This window comes from Antedon mediterranea, chromosome 3 (assembly GCF_964355755.1).
Source record: "Antedon mediterranea chromosome 3, ecAntMedi1.1, whole genome shotgun sequence".
NCBI classification, from domain to species: Eukaryota; Metazoa; Echinodermata; class Crinoidea; order Comatulida; family Antedonidae; genus Antedon; species Antedon mediterranea.
The window spans coordinates 3,633,166-3,654,665 of NC_092672.1; the positions used below are offsets into that span (position 1 = coordinate 3,633,166).

At 30.9% G+C, this 21,500-nt stretch overlaps 2 protein-coding genes and 1 long non-coding RNA gene across 3 annotated transcripts in view; 1 reads left to right on the top strand and 2 right to left on the bottom strand.

Annotated features, from left to right (window-relative positions):
• Nucleotides 1-19,920, bottom strand: part of LOC140044561 (uncharacterized) — a 63,551-nt gene extending 43,631 nt beyond the window's left edge. Inside the window, exon 1 of the mRNA XM_072089126.1 lies at nt 19,412-19,920. Within this exon, the coding sequence (XP_071945227.1) occupies nt 19,412-19,853 (442 nt within the window). The 5' untranslated portion in view covers nt 19,854-19,920. The remainder of the gene's footprint in view (nt 1-19,411) is intronic.
• LOC140043375 (uncharacterized) lies at nt 10,966-13,134 on the top strand. Its single transcript, XR_011844300.1, has 4 exons — nt 10,966-11,160; nt 11,457-11,610; nt 12,067-12,636; nt 12,759-13,134. It is a non-coding gene; the product is annotated as an uncharacterized lncRNA (long non-coding RNA).
• Nucleotides 14,560-19,115, bottom strand: LOC140043252 (uncharacterized). The gene is made up of 4 exons (XM_072087755.1): nt 19,088-19,115; nt 18,911-18,973; nt 18,195-18,326; nt 14,560-16,580 (listed from the first exon to the last, which is right to left on the bottom strand). The coding sequence occupies exons 1-4, from the start codon at nt 19,113-19,115 to the stop codon at nt 14,560-14,562; spliced, it is 2,244 nt and encodes a 747-aa protein (XP_071943856.1).
• Nucleotides 19,921-21,500: the final 1,580 nt, after the last annotated feature.

The following is a 21,500-nucleotide window of genomic DNA, read 5'->3' on the forward strand; positions in this document are numbered from 1 at the left end:
ATATAATCAATATTAAGTTGTTTGAATGATGTTTGTGGGGTGTTTTTGTTAAGTTAGCATTAAGTTTACGCAGTTTACATGGCAAAATCTGTAAATTTATCCAAAATTGACATTTTTTACCCTAAAAATTCAAACCAGAGCTATTTCAATAAAATTATTTCATAAATTGTCCTCTTTTATAGTTCTAGTAGTGGTATAATCAATATTAAGTTGTTTGGATGATGTTTGTGGGTTTTTTTTTAAAGTTTGCATTAAGTTTACGCAGTTTACATGGTAAAATCTGTAAATTTATCCAAAATTGACATTTTTTACCCTAAAAATTCAAACCTAGAGCTATTTCAATAAAATTATTTCATAAATTGTCCTCTTTTATAGTTCTAGTAGTGGTATACTCAATATTAAGTGGTTTGGATGATGTTTGTGGGGTGTTTTTTTAAAGTTTGCACAGTTTACATGGCAAAATCTGTAAATTTATCCAAAATTGACATCTTTTACCCTAAAAATTCAAACCTAGAGCTATTTCAATGAAATTATTTCATAAATTGTCCTCTTTTATAGTTCTTGTAGTGGTATAATCAATATTAAGTTGTTTGGATGATGTTTGTGGGTGTTTTTTTAAAGTTAGCATTAAGTTTACGCAGTTTAAATAGTAAAATCTGTAAATTTATCCAAAATTGACATTTTAAAACACAAACTAGGTTGTAAAAAGTGAAGGAAATCATTACATTTTAATATTGTTTGGTAATAAAGATGCCTATCATAGTCAAATGGCAATAACTGATTAGCCGAGACCAATGACATTTAAAACAACTCCTACTTAAAATTCCCTACTTATACAGTACAGCAGCTTTTTGATTGGCTGCAAGTTTAGTTTTCTGTTCGTTCATCAGAAATGGTATAAATAATTATTAATCAATAAGATTACTGGATTTCTTTAGTATTTCTGACACATTTCAAATCTTAATTGAATTATTAATGTAATGGAAATTTGTCATAGGCCTATTATAGCAACATATCATTTCTGGAAGAGTATTACGGTCTGAATAGATCGATGTTAAAACACACGTCCTCATTTATCAAATTATTCATTCACTGCACATTTATTCTGTTAAGAAGAACTGGGACCCTCAATAGAAGCCAAAGCATGTCTCATGATGGCCCCTACAATACATATCAAACATAAAAAGATATGGAATATTTTTATTTTTACAACGGCACACGTTCATCATAAACGATGCGTTCTTAAAAGTATAAATTTAAACAGCAAACGGATACAAATCAATAGGGTAATTAGGAACAAAAGAATAACACATTTTCAAAATCCATCGACTCGATCTCTTGTATACAGTAAATCTAACAAAATCACACTGATCATATCCAACATTAAGTATTAATAATTATTATTGATTAGGTAGATATTAAAAGATGCGTTATAACAAATTATGAATATACAGATCATATCCAACAATGTGACATAGATTATTAATAATAATTATTGATGAGGTAGATATTTAAAGATGCGTGCTCAGTTATCAAATTATGACTACACTGATTATATCCACCAGTGTGATGTAGAGTATTAATAATATTATTGATGAAATAGATATTAAAAGATGCGTGCTCAGTTATCAAATTCTGACTACACTGATCATATCCAACAATGTGATATAAGATATTAATAACAATTATTGATGAGGTAGATATTGAAAGATGCGTGCTCAGTTATCAAATTCTGACTACACTGATCATATCCAACAATGTGATATAAGATATTAATAATAATTATTGATGAGGTAGATATTAAAAGATGCGTGCTCAGTTATCAAATTATGACTACACTGATCATATCCCACAATGTGATATAGATTATTATTAATAATTATTGATGATGTAGATATTTAAAGATGCGTGCTCAGTTATCAAATTCTGACTACACTAATCGTATCCAACATTGTGATATAAGATCTTAATAATAATTATTGATGAGGTAGATATTTAAAGATGCGTGCTCAGTTATCAAATTATGACTACACTGATCATATCCCACAATGTGATATAGATTATTATTAATAATTATTGATGATGTAGATATTTAAAGATGCGTGCTCAGTTATCAAATTATGACTACACTGATCATATCAAACAATGTGATATAAGATATTAATAATAATTATTGATGATGTAGATATTGAAAGATGCGTGCTCAGTTATCAAATTATGACTACACTAATCATATCCCAAAATGTGATATAGATTATTATTAATAATTATTGATGATGTAGATATTTAAAGATGCGTGCTCAGTTATCAAATTATGACTACACTGATTATATCCAACAATGTGATATAGATTATTAATAATAATTATTGATGAGGTAGATATTTAAAGATGCGTGCTCAGTTATCAAATTATGACTACACTGATCATATCCAACAATGTGATTTAGATTATTAACAATAATTATTGATGAGGTAGATATTAAAAGATGCGTGCTCAGTTATCAAATTATGACTACACTGATCATATCAAACAATGTGCTATAGATTATTAATAATAATTATTGATGAGGTAGATATTAAAAGATGCGTGCTCAGTTATCAAATTCTGACTACACTGATCATATCAAACAATGTGCTATAGATTATTAATAATAATTATTGATGAGGTAGATATTTAAAGATGCGTGCTCAGTTATCAAATTATGACTACACTGATCATATCAAACAATGTGCTATAGATTATTAATAATAATTATTGATGAGGTAGATATTAAAAGATGCGTGCTCAGTTATCAAATTCTGACTACACTGATCATATCCAACAATGTGATATAAGATATTAATAATAATTATTGATGAGGTAGATATTAAAAGATGCGTGCTCAGTTATCAAATTCTGACTACACTGATCATATCAAACAATGTGATATAAGATATTAATAATAATTATTGATGATGTAGATATTGAAAGATGCGTGCTCAGTTATCAAATTATGACTACACTAATCATATCCCAAAATGTGATATAGATTATTATTAATAATTATTGATGATGTAGATATTTAAAGATGCGTGCTCAGTTATCAAATTATGACTACACTGATTATATCCAACAATGTGATATAAGATATTAATAATAATTATTGATGAGGTAGATATTAAAAGATGCGTGCTCAGTAATCAAATTATGACTACACTGATCATATCCAACAATGTGATTTAGATTATTAACATTAATTATTGATGAGGTAGATATTAAAAGGTGCGTGCTCAGTTATCAAATTATGACTACAATGATCATATCAAACAATGTGCTATAGATTATTAATAATAATTATTGATGAGGTAGATATTAAAAGATGCGTGCTCAGTTATCAAATTCTGACTACAATGATCATATCCAACAATGTGATATAAGATATTAATAATAATTATTGATGAGGTAGATATTAAAAGATGCGTGCTCAGTTATCAAATTCTGACTACACTGATCATATCAAACAATGTGATATAAGATATTAATAATAATTATTGATGATGTAGATATTGAAAGATGCGTGCTCAGTTATCAAATTATGACTACACTAATCATATCCCAAAATGTGATATAGATTATTATTAATAATTATTGATGATGTAGATATTTAAAGATGCGTGCTCAGTTATCAAATTATGACTACACTGATTATATCCAACAATGTGATATAGATTATTAATAATAATTATTGATGAGGTAGATATTTAAAGATGCGTGCTCAGTTATCAAATTATGACTACACTGATCATATCCAACAATGTGATTTAGATTATTAACATTAATTATTGATGAGGTAGATATTAAAAGATGCGTGCTCAGTTATCAAATTATGACTACACTGATCATATCAAACAATGTGCTATAGATTATTAATAATAATTATTGATGAGGTAGATATTAAAGATGCATGCTCAGTTATCAAATTCTGACTACACTGATCATATCAAACAATGTGCTATAGATTATTAATAATAATTATTGATGAGGTAGATATTTAAAGATGCGTGCTCAGTTATCAAATTATGACTACACTGATCATATCAAACAATGTGCTATAGATTATTAATAATAATTATTGATGAGGTAGATATTAAAAGATGCGTGCTCAGTTATCAAATTCTGACTACACTGATCATATCCAACAATGTGATATAAGATATTAATAATAATTATTGATGAGGTAGATATTAAAAGATGCGTGCTCAGTTATCAAATTCTGACTACACTGATCATATCGAACAATGTGATATATGATATTATTAATAATTATTGATTAGGTGGATATTTAAAGATGCGTGCTCAGTTATCAAATTATGACTACACTGATCATATCCAAAAATGTGATATAGATTATTATTAATAATTATTGATGATGTAGATATTTAAAGATGCGTGCTCAGTTATCAAATTATGACTACACTGATCATATCAAACAATGTGCTATAGATAATTAATAATAATTATTGATGAGGTAGATATTAAAAGATGCGTGCTCAGTTATCAAATTATGACTACACTGATTATATCCAACAATGTGATATAGATTATTAATAATAATTATTGATGAGGTAAGATATTTAAAGATGCGTGCTCAGTTATCAAATTCTGACTACACTGATCATATCCAACAATGTGATATAAGATATTAATAATAATTATTGATGAGGTAGATATTAAAAGATGCGTGCTCAGTTATCAAATTATGACTACACTGATCATATCCCAAAATGTGATATAGATTATTATTAATAATTATTGATGATGTAGATATTTAAAGATGCGTGCTCAGTTATCAAATTATGACTACACTGATCATATCCAACAATGTGATATAAGATATTAATAATAATTATTGATGAGGTAGATATTAAAAGATGCGTGCTCAGTAATCAAATTATGACTACACTGATCATATCCAACCATGTGATTTAGATTATTAACATTAATTATTGATGAGGTAGATATTAAAAGGTGCGTGCTCAGTTATCAAATTATGACTACAATGATCATATCAAACAATGTGCTATAGATTATTAATAATAATTATTGATGAGGTAAACATTTAAAGATGCGTGCTCAGTTATCAAATTATGACTACACTGATCATATCCAACAATGTGATATAAGATATTAATAATAATTATTGATGAGGTAGATATTAAAAGATGCGTGCTCAGTTATCAAATTCTGACTACACTGATCATATCGCACAATGTGATATATTAGTAATAATTATTGATGAGGTAGATATTAAAAGATGCGTGCTCAGTTATCAAATTTTGACTACACTGATTATATCGAACAATGTGATATAGATTATTAATAATAATTATTGATGAGGTAGATATTAAAAGATGCGTGCTCAGTTATCAAATTCTGACTACACTGATCATATCGCACAATGTGATATAGATTATTAGTAATAATTATTGATGAGGTAGATATTAAAAGATGCGTGCTCAGTTATCAAATTTTGACTACACTGATTATATCGAACAATGTGATATAGATTATTAATAATAATTATTGATGAGGTAGATATTAAAAGATGCGTGCTCAGTTATCAAATTATGACTACACTGATCATATCCAACAATCTGATATATGATATCAATGCTAATTATTGATGAGGTAGATATTAAAAGATGCGTGCTCAGTTATCAAATTGTAACTACACTGATCATAATACTGTACATAGTCCTTTATGCATTAGACATTGATTTAGTAGTACTACATATCATTTGTTATATTAAGAATGTTGTTTTAGTGTTATTAAAATACTTATCGAATTTTTTTGAAAATAAAAATATTAGTATTGGTACCTATAAATTTATATACTATAATAACATGCTAGATGTTATAATAATGTGATCTTTATTACAACTAAGAAACAGTTATGTACGAGGATGATACACACTGATAGTTCTCAGTTATCAAAAAACGACTACACAATATAGCTCTAGATAGCCCTAATCAACGATTAAAAGAAGTATGGGTATGCATTCCAGATTCCATCCAAACATGTGGTGCATGCTCGTCTCACTTGCTGAATACCATGAGGGTGCGTAGAGGTTATTCGCAGGCGGTGGCAGGCCGCCGGTCATCTAGCCATTCTAGACGATAAACCCCTTTCGAGAAATGGTATGGTCTTCACGCTTGATTAGAGATCTCTAACCAAGCGTTACAAGTGTACATTCCTTGTTACAACTACATTTTAAAAGTGTACAACTACATTTTAAAAGTTTACAACTACATTTTACAAATGTACAACTACGTTTTACAATTACAAACATGAATTTTACAAATACACACACATTTTTAGGTTTACAAATACATTTTGCAATTACACACACACACATTTTAAATGTACACATACATTTTTCAGCTACACACTTTTGCTGCTTATGGCGCCCCATAGTTTTCTGTACCAGAGGGTTCTGGGAAAGTGGGCGGTGCTACCAAAACTGGCCTCAGTTATAATTATATGGCTGCTCATGTATAAACACATAGCACAGCAGACAATACTGGTCCTCCTAGATGGCGGTAAATTTCACCGTCAAAGTCTTCATCATTAGTTGTAATCAAGCAATCTGTTCGACTGGTTGTACAGGTACTCAACTCTGATGAGTGCTCTGGTGCTTGTTTGGGATGATAAAACTTTTGTACACTTTTTTTCCAATCATTTGCTTTGCTAGTTTGTTGAGGGCACGCTGGTGCAGCCCACTATATGTACTGGGGGATGGATGCTCCAGACTGGGTAGCATCTAGTGCCCGGTTTGCGTTCCATCGAACAAATCCATTTATTTTATTTTATTTTATTTATAAACATATTTCTACTGGATGACAATATCAACGTTGTCCCACAAAGGGGACATTGTTGTTTTTCAAAAGGTCCAGTATAAAACATAACAATATATATAATTATATAATACATAGTTTCTTTAAAAATGCTAAAATTAAACAGTCTGTAATTATTCTATAATTATAGAATAATTACAACTGTCAAAAGTACGGTACGTTTTTAATCAATTTTTATCGTCTTTTATTAGGCATTTTGTTAATTATTTTATATATTTAAATTACTTTTTTAAAATTTAAAATAATGAATGCAACGTTTTTATTACAATTACTTTTAACATTGTAAGATATAAACGAGAGGAAAAAATATGTTTAAAAAATATAATATTTATAACATAGTTTGATAATAAAAGTGGCACGAACCCACACAAGACAAAACAAAATTAAACAGTCTAAAATAACACTAAAATGTGAGAATCAAACATTAAAAATACAAAATTATGATTAAAAATCCAAGGTAAAAAGATGTTCATAAAATTATTTAATACATAGTTTCTTAAAAATAGTAAAAAATGTTAAAATTAAACAGTCTAAAATAGTACTAAAATTTGAGAACCATACATTAAAAATACAACAAAAAAATGATTAAAAATCCAAGTTAACAAAGATGTTCATAAAAAAGATTACACCACATAAAAAAATACATTGAACAGATTAAAATTTTTAAAAAAGTATTTCCCTAGATAAAAAAAGTGTTTTTATAACTTGATTTGAACGCATTAATGGAAATTGAATTTTGAATGTCAAAATGTATGTTATTCCATATGTTTGCCCCTGCGACCCTCAGTGATTGTTCTTTCATTTTATTCGTGTTTGGTATCGGGGGAACAACATTTAATGTCTCAGAAGCTCTCGTGTTATATCTATGTCTGTCTATTACCATCTCGATTTCATTACAAAGTCTATCTGGTGCAGCACCGTGGACACACTTATACAATTGATTGTATCAATGAATGTAGCAAGGGAGTAATTTTTTCTCTGCTCAAAACTTTGCCAAGATAATTGCTTAACTATGTTTTCACCTCTACTGTTTATGAAGTAGTGGTTCTTTGTAATTATTCTTGCCGCTGGTTGTTGAAACCTAAATATTTTACTTATAATTATTTGTTTCAGATGTATTACCCCATACAGAAATGGCATCGTCGCTACATGGCTGTATATAGTCATTCTGTAAATTTTTTCTAGAAGGCTTTTGTTTAGAAATCTACTTACTTTGTTAAAAATTGTAATTTTGTGTCCAAGTGACTTACACAGATTACTAACATGATTATTCCACGTTAAATGTTCGTCAATTTCTACACCTAGATATCGAGTGTGCTTAGAATTTTTAAGCTTTTTACCATTTAAGAAAATATTAATATCACGATCTGGGCTAGAACGTTGCCCTCGAATTAACATAACTTTTGTTTTACTCTAGGAGGTTTATACTGAGTTTGTTGTCCTCATACCATGTATTGACATTATCCATAATAGTTTGAAGCTTTTGATTGATTTCATTTGTTGAACTCCCATTAACAAAGATAGCAACATCGTCAGCAAATATACTACCAGGGGAGATGTACTGTGAAATGTCATTAATAAATATTAAAAATAAAATAGGACCTAACCAACTTCCCTGCGGTATACCTATGTCAATATTGGTTGCTTTGGATTTACTACCGTTGCAAACGACAATTTGTTTTCTATTGCTTAGATAATTTCTGAACCAATCAATTTCGACGGTATTGAATCCATAAGTGTGAAAGTTTATTTATTAAAATAGAATGATTAATGGTGTCGAAACACTTTGAGATATCAAGGAAGCATACACCCACCATTTCTGATTCATCGAGAATTTCTAGCCAATCATCAATCACTCTATGGAGGCAATTTACTGCATGGAATGGTTTTTCCTAAAAGCAAATTGATCAACATTCATGAGATCATGTTCACTAAATTTTAACTATTTGTTTTTTAATTTCTTTTTACTAACTTGGCGATTTGACACACAACTTATATTGGCCTGTAATTTGACAGTATTTGTTTGCAGCCATTCTCTTTATAGATTGATGTGGTCTTTGCTTCTTTCCAGTCATTTGGTAATTTCCCTGATGTTAAAGAGATGTTAATCATTCTGTACAGGGGTAAAGATATATGTTCTGCTGCAATCCTTAGCAATTTACTAGCAAAACCTAAAATATCATTATTGCTACTATCCGGTAGACTTGAAACAGCTTTAGTTCTTCTGTCAATTGTTCAAATGAAAAAGAATATCTACAATTTGGATTTGTCCAATCTAGAGTCGTGTTATTCAATTTACTTGAGATGGTTTGTCTATGTTTGCAAAATAATCACTAATTGCGTCGCAGTCAATGTCGGGATGAATTGACCGTCTCTCCTTTGATTTACCAGTAATTTGATTTAGTTCGCGCCACAGCTGTTTTGGGCCGGTCATTTTTAAATTTGTTTCCTATATTATCATAATAGGTAGATTTAGCCTTTTTAATACTCTTGTTCACTAAATTTCGAATTTTACGTGTTTTGTGCCTATCGGATAGAGGCTTACAATAATCACGTTTATATATTAACTTAATAATATCGGGTGACATCCATGGGGTATATCTTTGTTTTAATCTAGTTGTTCTGAATGGTGCATGCTTGTTACAAATAGCTAAGAATGAATTCCGCCAATTTGTCCACATTTCATTTATATCTAAGGAAATGTCGGTATTTTGTACTGACTCGCATTCCCGTATAGCATTGATAAATACATTTTTGTCAAAGTTTTTGAAATTTCTAAAAGTAACAGTTTTATGTTTAATAGGTTCCTTAATTGACTTCAAACAAGTATAAACCATGAAATGGTCACTGAGAGCAACTTTAGCTACGTCACTCATATAATGTTGGTCAGGCATTGAGCTGAGAATAAGGTCAATACAAGTTGACGTCGTTTGAGTAACTCGTGTTGGTTTGGTAATTAATTGTTGCACGGAGAACATAATTTTCGATCAAATTAATTGGGTTATTATATAGATCCTCATCAAATTTATAATCAATATTTAAATCACCCAGAATAATCATTTCTTTGTTTTCAGCTGATGCCGTTTCAATAATATCAATTATTTTATCAAAGTACTAATCACTACTATCCGGCGGACGATATAATCCATAGATTAAAATATTATCGGATTGTTTTCTCGTTAATTCAATCCAGACACCCTCCACAATGTCATTACTTAAGTCATGTCGATATACCGTTTTTAACATTATATGCAGACTCCCCCCTTTCTCTCTCTTCTATCGTGTCTAACTATATTAAACCCATCAATACTGACATAAGCGTCGGTAATATTCTCGTTTAGAAAAGTTTCGCTGATACTTAGAATATCAATGTTTAGTTTATTTAAGAGAAATGTAAGTTCATCCATTTTATTTACAATGCTCCATGGATTTAAATGACTAAGTTTTAGACCTCCGGCTTTTGCCATTTTCGTGTAAGAAGGTAGTCAGGATGATGTGAGGAATTGTTTATTGATGATTTGTGAATTCTCATATTTATATAAAGTTTGCGGTACAAGTTCTGAAAGAACTGACGTGAGTTTCTTACCGTTTCGATCAATATTATGCTTTGATTGTCCCATCCATAGATATCATGATCGTCCTTAAGAGTGAGGAGCAGTGTTTTCTGATTCTCTTGAAGACGATCAAAGTATAAATTTATTTGATTGAAATGTCGAGAAACTTAACAATTCATTCATTTCAGAACTATTATTCTATACGCGTGGTGTATGTACTGCAAACTTTATATAATATTTGATTTCGTCATGAAAACCTTCAAACAATTCTCATATTCTTCCATTTTCTTTCTTTGTCAAGTCGGCATTCATCATTTTATACCTTTTACATATTTGATATTGTTTTTATGCTAAAGCTGGCATCTTTGCACAGTCCTTATTATATGATGACTCAGCATTATCGCATCGTCACTGCGCCGACAATATTACAAAACAATTGTTGTTGTATTGTATTTAAATTCTGGGTAGAAAAAAAACGAATTTGGTTTTATTTTGATATCGACATAGTGATAAAAATTAAATTGATAAAATAAATTATTTTTCAAAAACTGGTACGGTCTCATTGTCCGTTGAAGGCGCTCTTTGATTTTGTATTTGAAAAATGAGGAGAGAGAGCAGGTGTTTGTTGGTATCAATTCACACAGCGCGGCCTTTATGAATACTGTAATAAAAGGTGTAGGCCTAGCCTGTTCTAAGAGCCACAAAACTTAGGTAAGCTGGTTGTTTATAGTTTTTTTCTGTTTTGGTATTACGCTAGGCCTACTGGTGGTGCCTGCCTGGCACCTATCTAACGTGACAATTATCACACACAGCCAGCCAGATGGGTGTAGGCCTACCACCACTCTTTTCTCTCCTACCTAGCCAGCCGAATCCGGAGAGTCGGAGGAGAGGGAAGTGTGAATTGTAATTTTAACTTAAACTAGCCTAGTTTAGTATAGTCTACTACTAGGCCTAATTAACGTAGGTGAACTCAATGTCTGATCAGAATTGTCTTCATCTTTTTACAGCAGGATGACAGTGCGTTACATACGTGAAGATTACAGCTGCTATACACAAACATTGGAGTTATTATAAAATACCTCCACCACGACCATGTAGACCTCTATCTACCTCCACCATGTACAGAGACAGAACTACTGTCGTCTAGATGGCTGTTGACAGGTAAGCACTCATGGATACAAAGTAAAAAAAAATATGTTTTTGCCAATTTGTAAATGTAAATTATACTTAATGCACAATGAATGGCCAGTTGATATAGACATTTCACATTCTGATTTTAGCAGCAACTAGGCCTACTGCTGTGTTATTACGTTTTGGGTTTTTTTTAGAATGAGTGCAAGAATGTTTTTACTGATAGACAAAATGTAAGCATTTAGTCAAGAATACGAGAGAGTAAAGAGAAAACTTAATTCAGTTGGCAAATGTGTTTGTCTTCATTTTTACACCTCCAACCCAAGTAATGATAATTATCTTTAATACAATAATATCAGTTGGACTTGTAGCAGGCCACAGACCATGTTTTGTTTTGGTTTTTTTTTATAATAGCAGCCATGAATCATGATAATTTGTTTTTCAATTATTAAAAAATAGTGGAAGATTGTTTTCTTATCTTCTCAGATTAGTAATTTCAGCAATGATCCTGATTATTTCATCGTTATGCTTTTAACAAGAGCTGGTGGGTTAGGCATCAACTTGACAACAGCTGACACAGTCATTATATATGACAGTGATTGGGCAAGTTAAATAAATAATTACTACATTTTATTGCAGCATGATCAATAATCTGCCATACGATTTACACATAGAGTCACGAGTGCAATATGCTTTTTTGCTGCGCACTTTTTGCACTCAAGTGCATGATAGTGAAAAAATAAAGAGCGCACTAGTGACTCATTTCAGCGCATCTGATTCGCTACATCCTTGAACCCATGTTTTAATAATTAGTCACAAGCTTGTGGTGTAATGTTTGTTTTAGTGTAGTGACTTTCAATACATTATGTGAAGTAGCATATATAGTTGTATTATAGAATCCACAGTCAGATCTATAAGCCCAAGATAGATGCCACAGAATTGGTAAAGAAAAGCCAGTGATTGTCTACAGGTTAGTGACCATTAACACCATTGACCAGAAGATAGTGGAGAGAGCAGCTGCAAAGAGGAAGCTGGAGAAGATGGTCATTCATCAAGGTCAGTTTTGTCTTTGACATATTAATCATATTGTTTTATAGACTTCTACGGTAGTATGCAAACTTCTAGGCATTGATTGTTCTCATTCATTTCAAAAATTCATTATCTTATTTTGTTTTTAGGTAAATTCAAAGGCAGTAAAACTATGGTGAGAGACTCAAAAGCTGTGATGGATCCCATAGAACCACTAAAAGTGTTACGCTCCACTGATCACTCTGGCATTATCAAAAACTGTAAAGAACAAGTCATCAGCGACGCAGATCTTGAGCTCTGACATTTATTTCTATGCAAGTAGTTACTGTTGTTTTCTGCACAGCACAGTGTTCAGGTTTAAACTATTGTTAACACCAAGTGTTATTACAAGTCAGCACAGTGTTCAGGTTTAAACTATTGTTAACACCAAGTGTTATTACAAGTCAGTACAGTGTTCAGGTTTAAACTATTGTTAACACCAAGTGTTATTACAAGTCAGCACAGTGTTCAGGTTTAAACTATTGTTAACACCAAGTGTTATTACAAGTCAGCACAGTGTTCAGGTTTAAACTATTGTTAACACCAAGTGTTATTACAAGTTAGCACAGTGTTCAGGTTTAAGCTAATTGTTAACACCAAGTGTTATTACAAGTCAGCACAGTGTTCAGGTTTAAACTATTGTTAACACCAAGTGTTATTACAAGTCAGCACAGTGTTCAGGTTTAAACTATTGTTAACACCAAGTGTTATTACAAGTCAGCACAGTGTTCAGGTTTAAACTATTGTTAACACCAAGTGTTATTACAAGTCAGCACAGTGTTCAGGTTTAAACTATTGTTAACACCAAGTGTTATTACAAGTCAGCACAGTGTTCAGGTTTAAACTATTGTTAACACCAAGTGTTATTACAAGTCAGCACAGTGTTCAGGTTTAAACTATTGTTAACACCAAGTGTTATTACAAGTCAGCACAGTGTTCAGGTTTAAACTATTGTTAACACCAAGTGTTATTACAAGTCAGCACAGTGTTCAGGTTTAAACTATTGTTAACACCAAGTGTTATTACTCTTACAACATAAAGAAAATCAAAGACTGTACACAAATATATCTTATGTAGAACTTTTAATATAATACAAATAGTGATAAAAAAATGGTAATCCATAACTTATCAACTTTAAATTTATTTTATACAGAATTATATTTCACTATTTCTACATCATATAGAAAAAATATTTCAACATCAAAAAATATATTTAAAAACACACCAATGAAACTAAATGCAAAATTCATTGATGTCAAACTATATTATATAATGTCTTCATTGTTTGATTTTTGTCATTTTTAGTTTTACAAATTCTACTACAACTTTGTTCTGTTGTTGTTACTGTGCCAAAGACATCTCATTATGTGTTTATTTGTTAATATAATTTATAATTACGTTTTCATTTAATAAAACTGCTTTTGATAACAAATTACGTTTCATCATTAATGTTCATGTTATGTTTTGTAGTTTCAAGTTGTACCACTTTTAGTATTTAACCATCCAACCTAATTATAAAGAGTTGTATTAATTACATTTAATATAATATTATCACATAATTACTTTAAAACACGCACAACCAATTCTATACAATATATCAAGTAAAAAACATTGCATTATTATAAAAGAATAAGAAACAAACATTCTTGTTTATCTGCATGCTACAGCTGTTAATAATTATTACTTGCGTTGCTAGTGTGCCGCGTGCGGAAGTACGCGCGCGCTCCGTTGATGAAGGTAAAGTATGTGAAAATAAAATGTTTAAAAACATTTTATGTTTTAGATTATCATATTGATTTAATCTACTATACGATTTATATATAAAAGGTCGTTTTTATATTGTATATAAATTTAATGTTAGAAATGCAATTATTTGCGATATTAAAAATTGACACCTGCTTGCTGCGAGATTTAAAAACTAATGAATGAAAATAAATGTTTATAAAATGTAATATTTCTTATTGCACACTTTTCAGACACGTGACGAATGTCGTCAGCTGATAGATTGCAATCAATCATGCGAAGCACCCTCAGCTTAGGACACATAATGAGAAATGAAGACATTGTATTAACATCAATGTTGTGAAGGTTACTATCAAGGATATCGAGATGACGTAATGCTAATTGAACTTGTTTGAGAGAACATTCTGATACAAAGTCATGAAATACATCACGTGATAGATTCTCAATCTCAACACCGTCACATTTATCGTCAATGCCTAAAATGTGTGCAATAACTCTTCCCTTTCGCTTCAATGCCATCTTACTACAAAAGGCACTGACACTACGATCATAATATTGCATACAATACAATTGCATAATTAGACGTATGAAATGCCCGTCACATTGTACACCTGGACTAATGTAATCAATAAACATTCTTATGGAGGTAGATATATCATCCAAATGATTATTTATTTCTAAATCTTTGCTTGTCATGTAATTAATTAATATATTTACCACAGCATCTTTATGTTCTTTTTTAACAAAGTTTAAATTTCTCAACAGATAGCGATATTTTGACAAACTATTTGTAACCCAGTGCTTGAGGAAACCGCCAGCTTTATCACCAAGGAAACCAATTGCAAACTCTGTCGCTCTGTATAAATGCTCACTCTCTCGTATCACCTCCCACTCATCATCATTCAATGGTGTAAGTAATGTTCGTACATCTGAGCACTCATTCTCAATACCTTCACTTTCACATAATTTGCACAAGTAAAATCCCACCAATGACTCTACTATCAATTTGTGAGGAGGCATATAAATATTATCAAATTTAGATTTTGAAATTGGCGCTTCTTCGTAGACGAACCCGAGTTTTAAGGCCATATCAACCATAGCTTTGTTCGAATGTTTAGTCAAATCCGTTTTGTTTATTGAAAGTTGGTTTACTTTTAAGCTATCATACATAAATTTCCCTAATAAAATCATAGCATTTACATACTTCGCTGGTGTTTTTTCAAATTCAGAAATCTTTGGTATATTTTCTTGTTTGTTGAACTGATTCAAAATACTACGAAAGAGTTCTTTGAAGAGGTCAGTTTTATTTTCGGGGAGACTTTGATTATCTTCCCACAATATACAGAGTGAAAGAAGTAGCATCGGGTTTTTGCACATTGCATACGCTTCAGGATGTTTTCGATCGTCCTCCTTCGACCACAACCACGTAGGCCTAACTGTTTCAAGACGCGTGTCAATATCTAATTCCTTTTTAAGGGATTTTCCCAATTGTGGTTCTTCAAAATACTCAAAATGTTTGTCAATGTATTTTCCTATGCTCTCGTCATTAAATCCCTTAACCCTTACATGTACGTTACTCTCTTTTACAAATTCGTCTATGCTTTCTGATCGTGAAGTAAGTATCACTGTACTTTTCTCTAAATACTTATTTCTGAACAGACTAATTACGCTTGGATTATTAAATCTCAATTCATCTAACCCATCTAACAACAACACTAGGTTGTCTTCATGGGTCATTAGAACATTTTGAAATGGCACTTTTTTAATAATTTGTGTACACCTACTGAAATCTTTCATATCAATTTCCTTTACAATCATATCCAAGATGTCGTCATCTTGTTCTAAATCTCTTAAACTTAAAAGAAATACAATTTTACCTTTAAATACTTTAATTGATTGCCCAGTAGCCCAATTGTATGATAAATGCCTTAATATGGTAGATTTACCTATCCCACCCTCGCCCTCTATAAGAGCTCTACATCCAGGTGTGGAGCTGATAACATCTACCACTTCTGTTAATGTTGTTGGTTTACTTCCTTTATTGTTTTCACGTTTTTTCAGTAGTTCCATATCGGTAAACATCTGTGAAATGTCAACTGTGTATCTACCATGCATTGTTGCTGGTGTAAATTTACTGGCCTGTCTACACAATTTCTTTTGTCTTTGAAGCAGGTATTCTTTAATTTTTTCTAATGGAAAAAAAAAAAAAAAAAAAAAAAATGTCAAGAAAGATATTTGATTTAAGTTAATTTTAATTTAGAATGCCTACAATTTCCTCCGTGAGCGGCCACCTCCGTTAACGGCCGCACTTTCAAAGCCCGCTTGTTCTTCCTATTTAATTAGTGCATTTTGGTACCTCCCGTAAACGGCCGCGGCCACTGTTTTTTCACTAAAAATGAATTTTTTTTTTGTATGGTAAATTACCTCCCGTACACGGCCACCCGAAAAATTCCTATTTACTTTTGACAAAAATACAATTTTGATAATTATATATTGTGCCCTATATATTATTATTAGCTTTATTTCAAAGCGGTTTTTAAAAACATTTCTGTGAAGAACATTCCTGTGTTTTTTAGATGAGATGAGAAAACTACACAGATTTTGACCGACCATTTTCATATGATAAAAGCTTTTAAAATTTGTCTGAAAATCATAAATAATACTAAACCACCTGATTATAAACAATAAAATACAATTAATAGTTGGAGAATTTAGAGACTCGTTGCGTTAAGAACGCCGAAAAATATCGTGCATAGCCATAATACGTGATTTTGGCCTTCTATCCGCGGCAGAACCTCTTGTAAGCGGTCACCTCCCGTAAACGGCCTCTTTTCCCGGTCCCGAGGGTGGCCTCTTCCTTACGAGAGGTTCAACTGTAATACAAATTGTCTAGTGGTTAAATTAAAGCCGAAGTACTGTACACCCAAGTAAATTATATAGAGGACGAAAAACTCAATATATTCAATCAAAAAGGAAGAAAACTGAAACTACTGGATCCGCACCGATCTTTTATAGTCGTTATGTAGCAATCCACCGATTATAGTAAACTTCATATGTCGGTGTAAAGCGGATATTCTACATTAACGATTTCAAGACATTAGCGGTTGTGTGTGACGCATGAATTAATTTTTTTTTGTAGGTGAATTAAAAGTTAAATTGTAGTATAAGAAATTAAAGATTTTTCAGGTAGGCCTATATATCAGTATTAGCCTACAACTTTTGCTTATACGACAGCAATAACAAATAATATTGACATATATTATGCATTTAAGTTATTAGGTTAAAAGGCCATTTGTTACGGAGGACGTTTATGATTGAAACTAAACTCACAAATATCTACGTCATAATTACATTCATTATTGATCATGATCCACAATATTGTATGCCAAATGACATAAATGTGCATTATAGGCCCTAATTATTTTAGATTATAGAGGGCGGAAAACAAAATATATCATTAATCAGAACGAAACTTTAAAATGTGTTTGAGTTAATATGATTGTAACTACAGTACATCAGCATGAAATAGTACGGTCAATTACTATTTTTGAATTTGATTACAAAATTGTTTTATGGAGACATTTTATTTTCAAATTAATTATGATTAAATGAGCAAAATTAAAGTAAGACAATGTGATTTTGTTTGGTAAACATTTCTTCAAACATAAATTATATATCTATCTAAACCCATCAAACTAAGTTTTACTTAATATACTTTCTAAATAGGAAATTTTTTTTTTGTGATATTAATTTTTTAAATACTATATTATTATTAATGCGTACATATAACTGAAGTAACTCACTTGAATCTGATTTTTTCAAGCCCAATCTTTCGAGAACGATAACAAACCAAGATTTTCTGTTTCCTCGTGAGGCAGAGTCATTATATTCTCTTCGCTTTCCTTGTTCTTCTTGAGTCGTCGACACTTCCTCATCTGTTTAAGGAAAAATAACTAATTCTATCTTTTCTGAATATATTTTTTTTGGAAAACATTATTAATATTATTACATTGCCGATTATCAATTGATCCATTAGGCATTATTTTTACTAAATTAAACTATTTATGTTTTTTCAGAGCTAGATAATATGATTGTTGTTAATGCATAAGAATGTTTTATTGTTACAGAAATTTCGTTTTTCCATTGATTGTAGTATAGGCGGAATTATAGAGGGCGGCAAACACAATTTTTAATCCATCAGGTGTTGTCTAAATATGCTCAACAGAGGGCAGCAAACAGAAAAATAAACATTTTCATACATAACACCGTGTATTAAAATACTAATAAAACATAAATATTTACTCTGAAAATCTAACTTTTTAGTAGACCTATTTTTATTTGTATTCAGAGATTCTCAAAGAATAATAATATGTGTAATATGAGTCTTACTTATTATGAAGTTAACAACATTTTTTTAAATAATGAAGCTTCCTAATTATTATTTCGTCCTACATGTGGTCAGGATTGGAATTAAATATCAAACAAGATTTTGTTTAAATATTATTCTGAAGCAACTAACCTGTTTCTGATTTACCCTCTTTTCGAATTCCTTGTTTTTCATTACTACTGGTTGCCGCTTGCCCTGTTTAAATAATAAAATAATAAGAATAAGAACAAAAAAAAAATAAAAATACTTACTTATTCTACCTTAAAAAACTACCGATTGAGAGCAAAATTATACTTATTAGTAACTAACCTGTTTCTGATTTAACTCCTTTTCGCATTGCTTGTTCATCATTACTACTGGTTGCCACTTGCCCTGTTTAATAAATGACAGTATAAAACCTGAATTTATGCTACAATGATATTCTATACCGGTACTTCTTTAAAAATATCAATTATTTCATTAATTGAACACAAATATTTTTCATTGTATATACAAAATAATAATAATTAACATAACAAAACAACAGTTTTAACATGCACTTTCAGTCGGCGGACATGGATTTAATGTTGTCAGACTGTTTTTAAATTTCTTTTTACCAAATTAATGTTGTTTAGGCTTTTCGCACTAACATACCTTCAGTCAGAGGTGTTAATTTTGATTCCAGTCCAACTTGTCTTAAATTGTTAATGAATTCTTCAATTTTCTCTTCACAGATTATTTTTCTCTGTTCCAAATCCAGAATCATACTCCAGGCATCTTTATAATTCTTTAACGCACTACCATTGTACAATGCATCGATTCTGTCCACATCAGTCTGTCTAAGTCCATTTCCGAAAGCTACAATTTGTAGTCGATATCGAGTGAACTTATTAATTTCTTGAACTTCGAGAAAAGATTGTTTGAGACGATCGATGACACCAAACTGTTCAGTTACTTTTATTGTATCGTATAACAATATACGATTTTCGGAACTTAAACGTCCATTTGCCCTTAATTCCTGTAGTAAGTGTATTGTGTTGGTGGCGCTGTCTATGTTCGTTACTGCAATCAAATCTTGGTACAAAACTTTCAGCATTGTGACGAGATTACGTTCATCATACCAAGTTGAAACATTTACTAAATCTAGATCAAAATCTATAAAAAAAAAATAGTAAGAACAGAAAAACAAATAAGACAACGATTTGAATAACTTGCCGTTACTAAAAAAACACACGCTTATTTTGTTGTTACCTGTTGCCATGTTGTCGATTTTCTGTTTTCATTTCTGAAAAATATAAATTCTAAAATTAGGATAATATAAAATGTTGTGTAATGAACAATCTAGCGTGGAATCCAAAGTCAAATATGACTTTTCAATAATTTATTACAATCAGACATTGTAACATGTATTGCTAATCGGATTTTCATCGGGTGACGTCAAACTATACCAAAGCCTATTTAAAAGATATGAAAGAGCGAGAGAATCTGGGAAGGTACACTCTCTTTATTTAATAATACAACATAAAAATGTGCTCTCAGGATAATCAAATCATTGAAGTTAAACGTTTTTCATTCATTTAATAGTTTTATTTGTAATATTTTTAATAGAATTTTAAAATGAACATGAACTACTGACAATGTTTGTATCCAGCTTGCTGGATGGACTACTTAGATATCTTATTAACAACATTTCACAATCAGATAAAATATACCTGTTTTACATTGTGCTCCTGTCGTCTACGCCTTCATCGCATCTATCAACTAATACGCCTTAATCGCATCTATCAACTAATACGCCTTAATCGCATCTATCAACGAATACGCCTTAATCGCATCTATCAACGAATACGCCTTAATCGCATCTATCAACGAATACGCCTTAATCGCATTTATCAACGAATACGCCTTAATCGCATCTATCAACTAATACGCCTTAACCGCATCTATTAACGAATACGCCTTAATCGCATCTATCAACTAATACGCCTTAATCGCATCTATCAACTAATACGCTGTAACGATAAGAACCAATGCAAGTAATATACTAATGGTAATACTAGACATGAAACTCGTCACTTTGACGAGTTAGTTATCCGCACCACGACAAACGCCACGTGCACGTCTTACGTTGGAATATTGCACACAGATAAAGATTATGGCATTATGACAAGAACTGAAGAATATGATATGCTGTTAGTGCTGAATTCTGTCAATTTTGTGTCATATAGTATATACATGCAAACAGTATAATCTGTATACATATTACATACAGTGTAGAATAGGTGAAATTACGGGACCCGCCATTTATTCCAATTTTTAACATGGCGACGGTATCAAAATGAAACACTTAGATAGCAATTTCAGAAGGAAATTATCTCAGGAACAACATATTAACGTGTAGAAGAAATTTGAATACGTAAAATATAGATGCGCACCCTTTTAAATGTGATGAACTATTACGCAAAATATGAAAATACGACTTTTTTTATTCAACTGGCCATATGATGACGTCACAACATCCGATTGGCAAAATGTTTACATGAATTCGTATCTACAATCCAATAGCTTCCATAAAACGTTTTAATCGTGATTATCACATTTTATTCTTACGAGCTATTACAGATTAAAATTTACTGTAAAGATGAAATTAATGACCCACGTAATTAAAATTTTTAGGCATGATGACGTCATAAAAATTAAAATATTTTTATCTCATGCTAAAGAAAGTTGATTGACCTACACA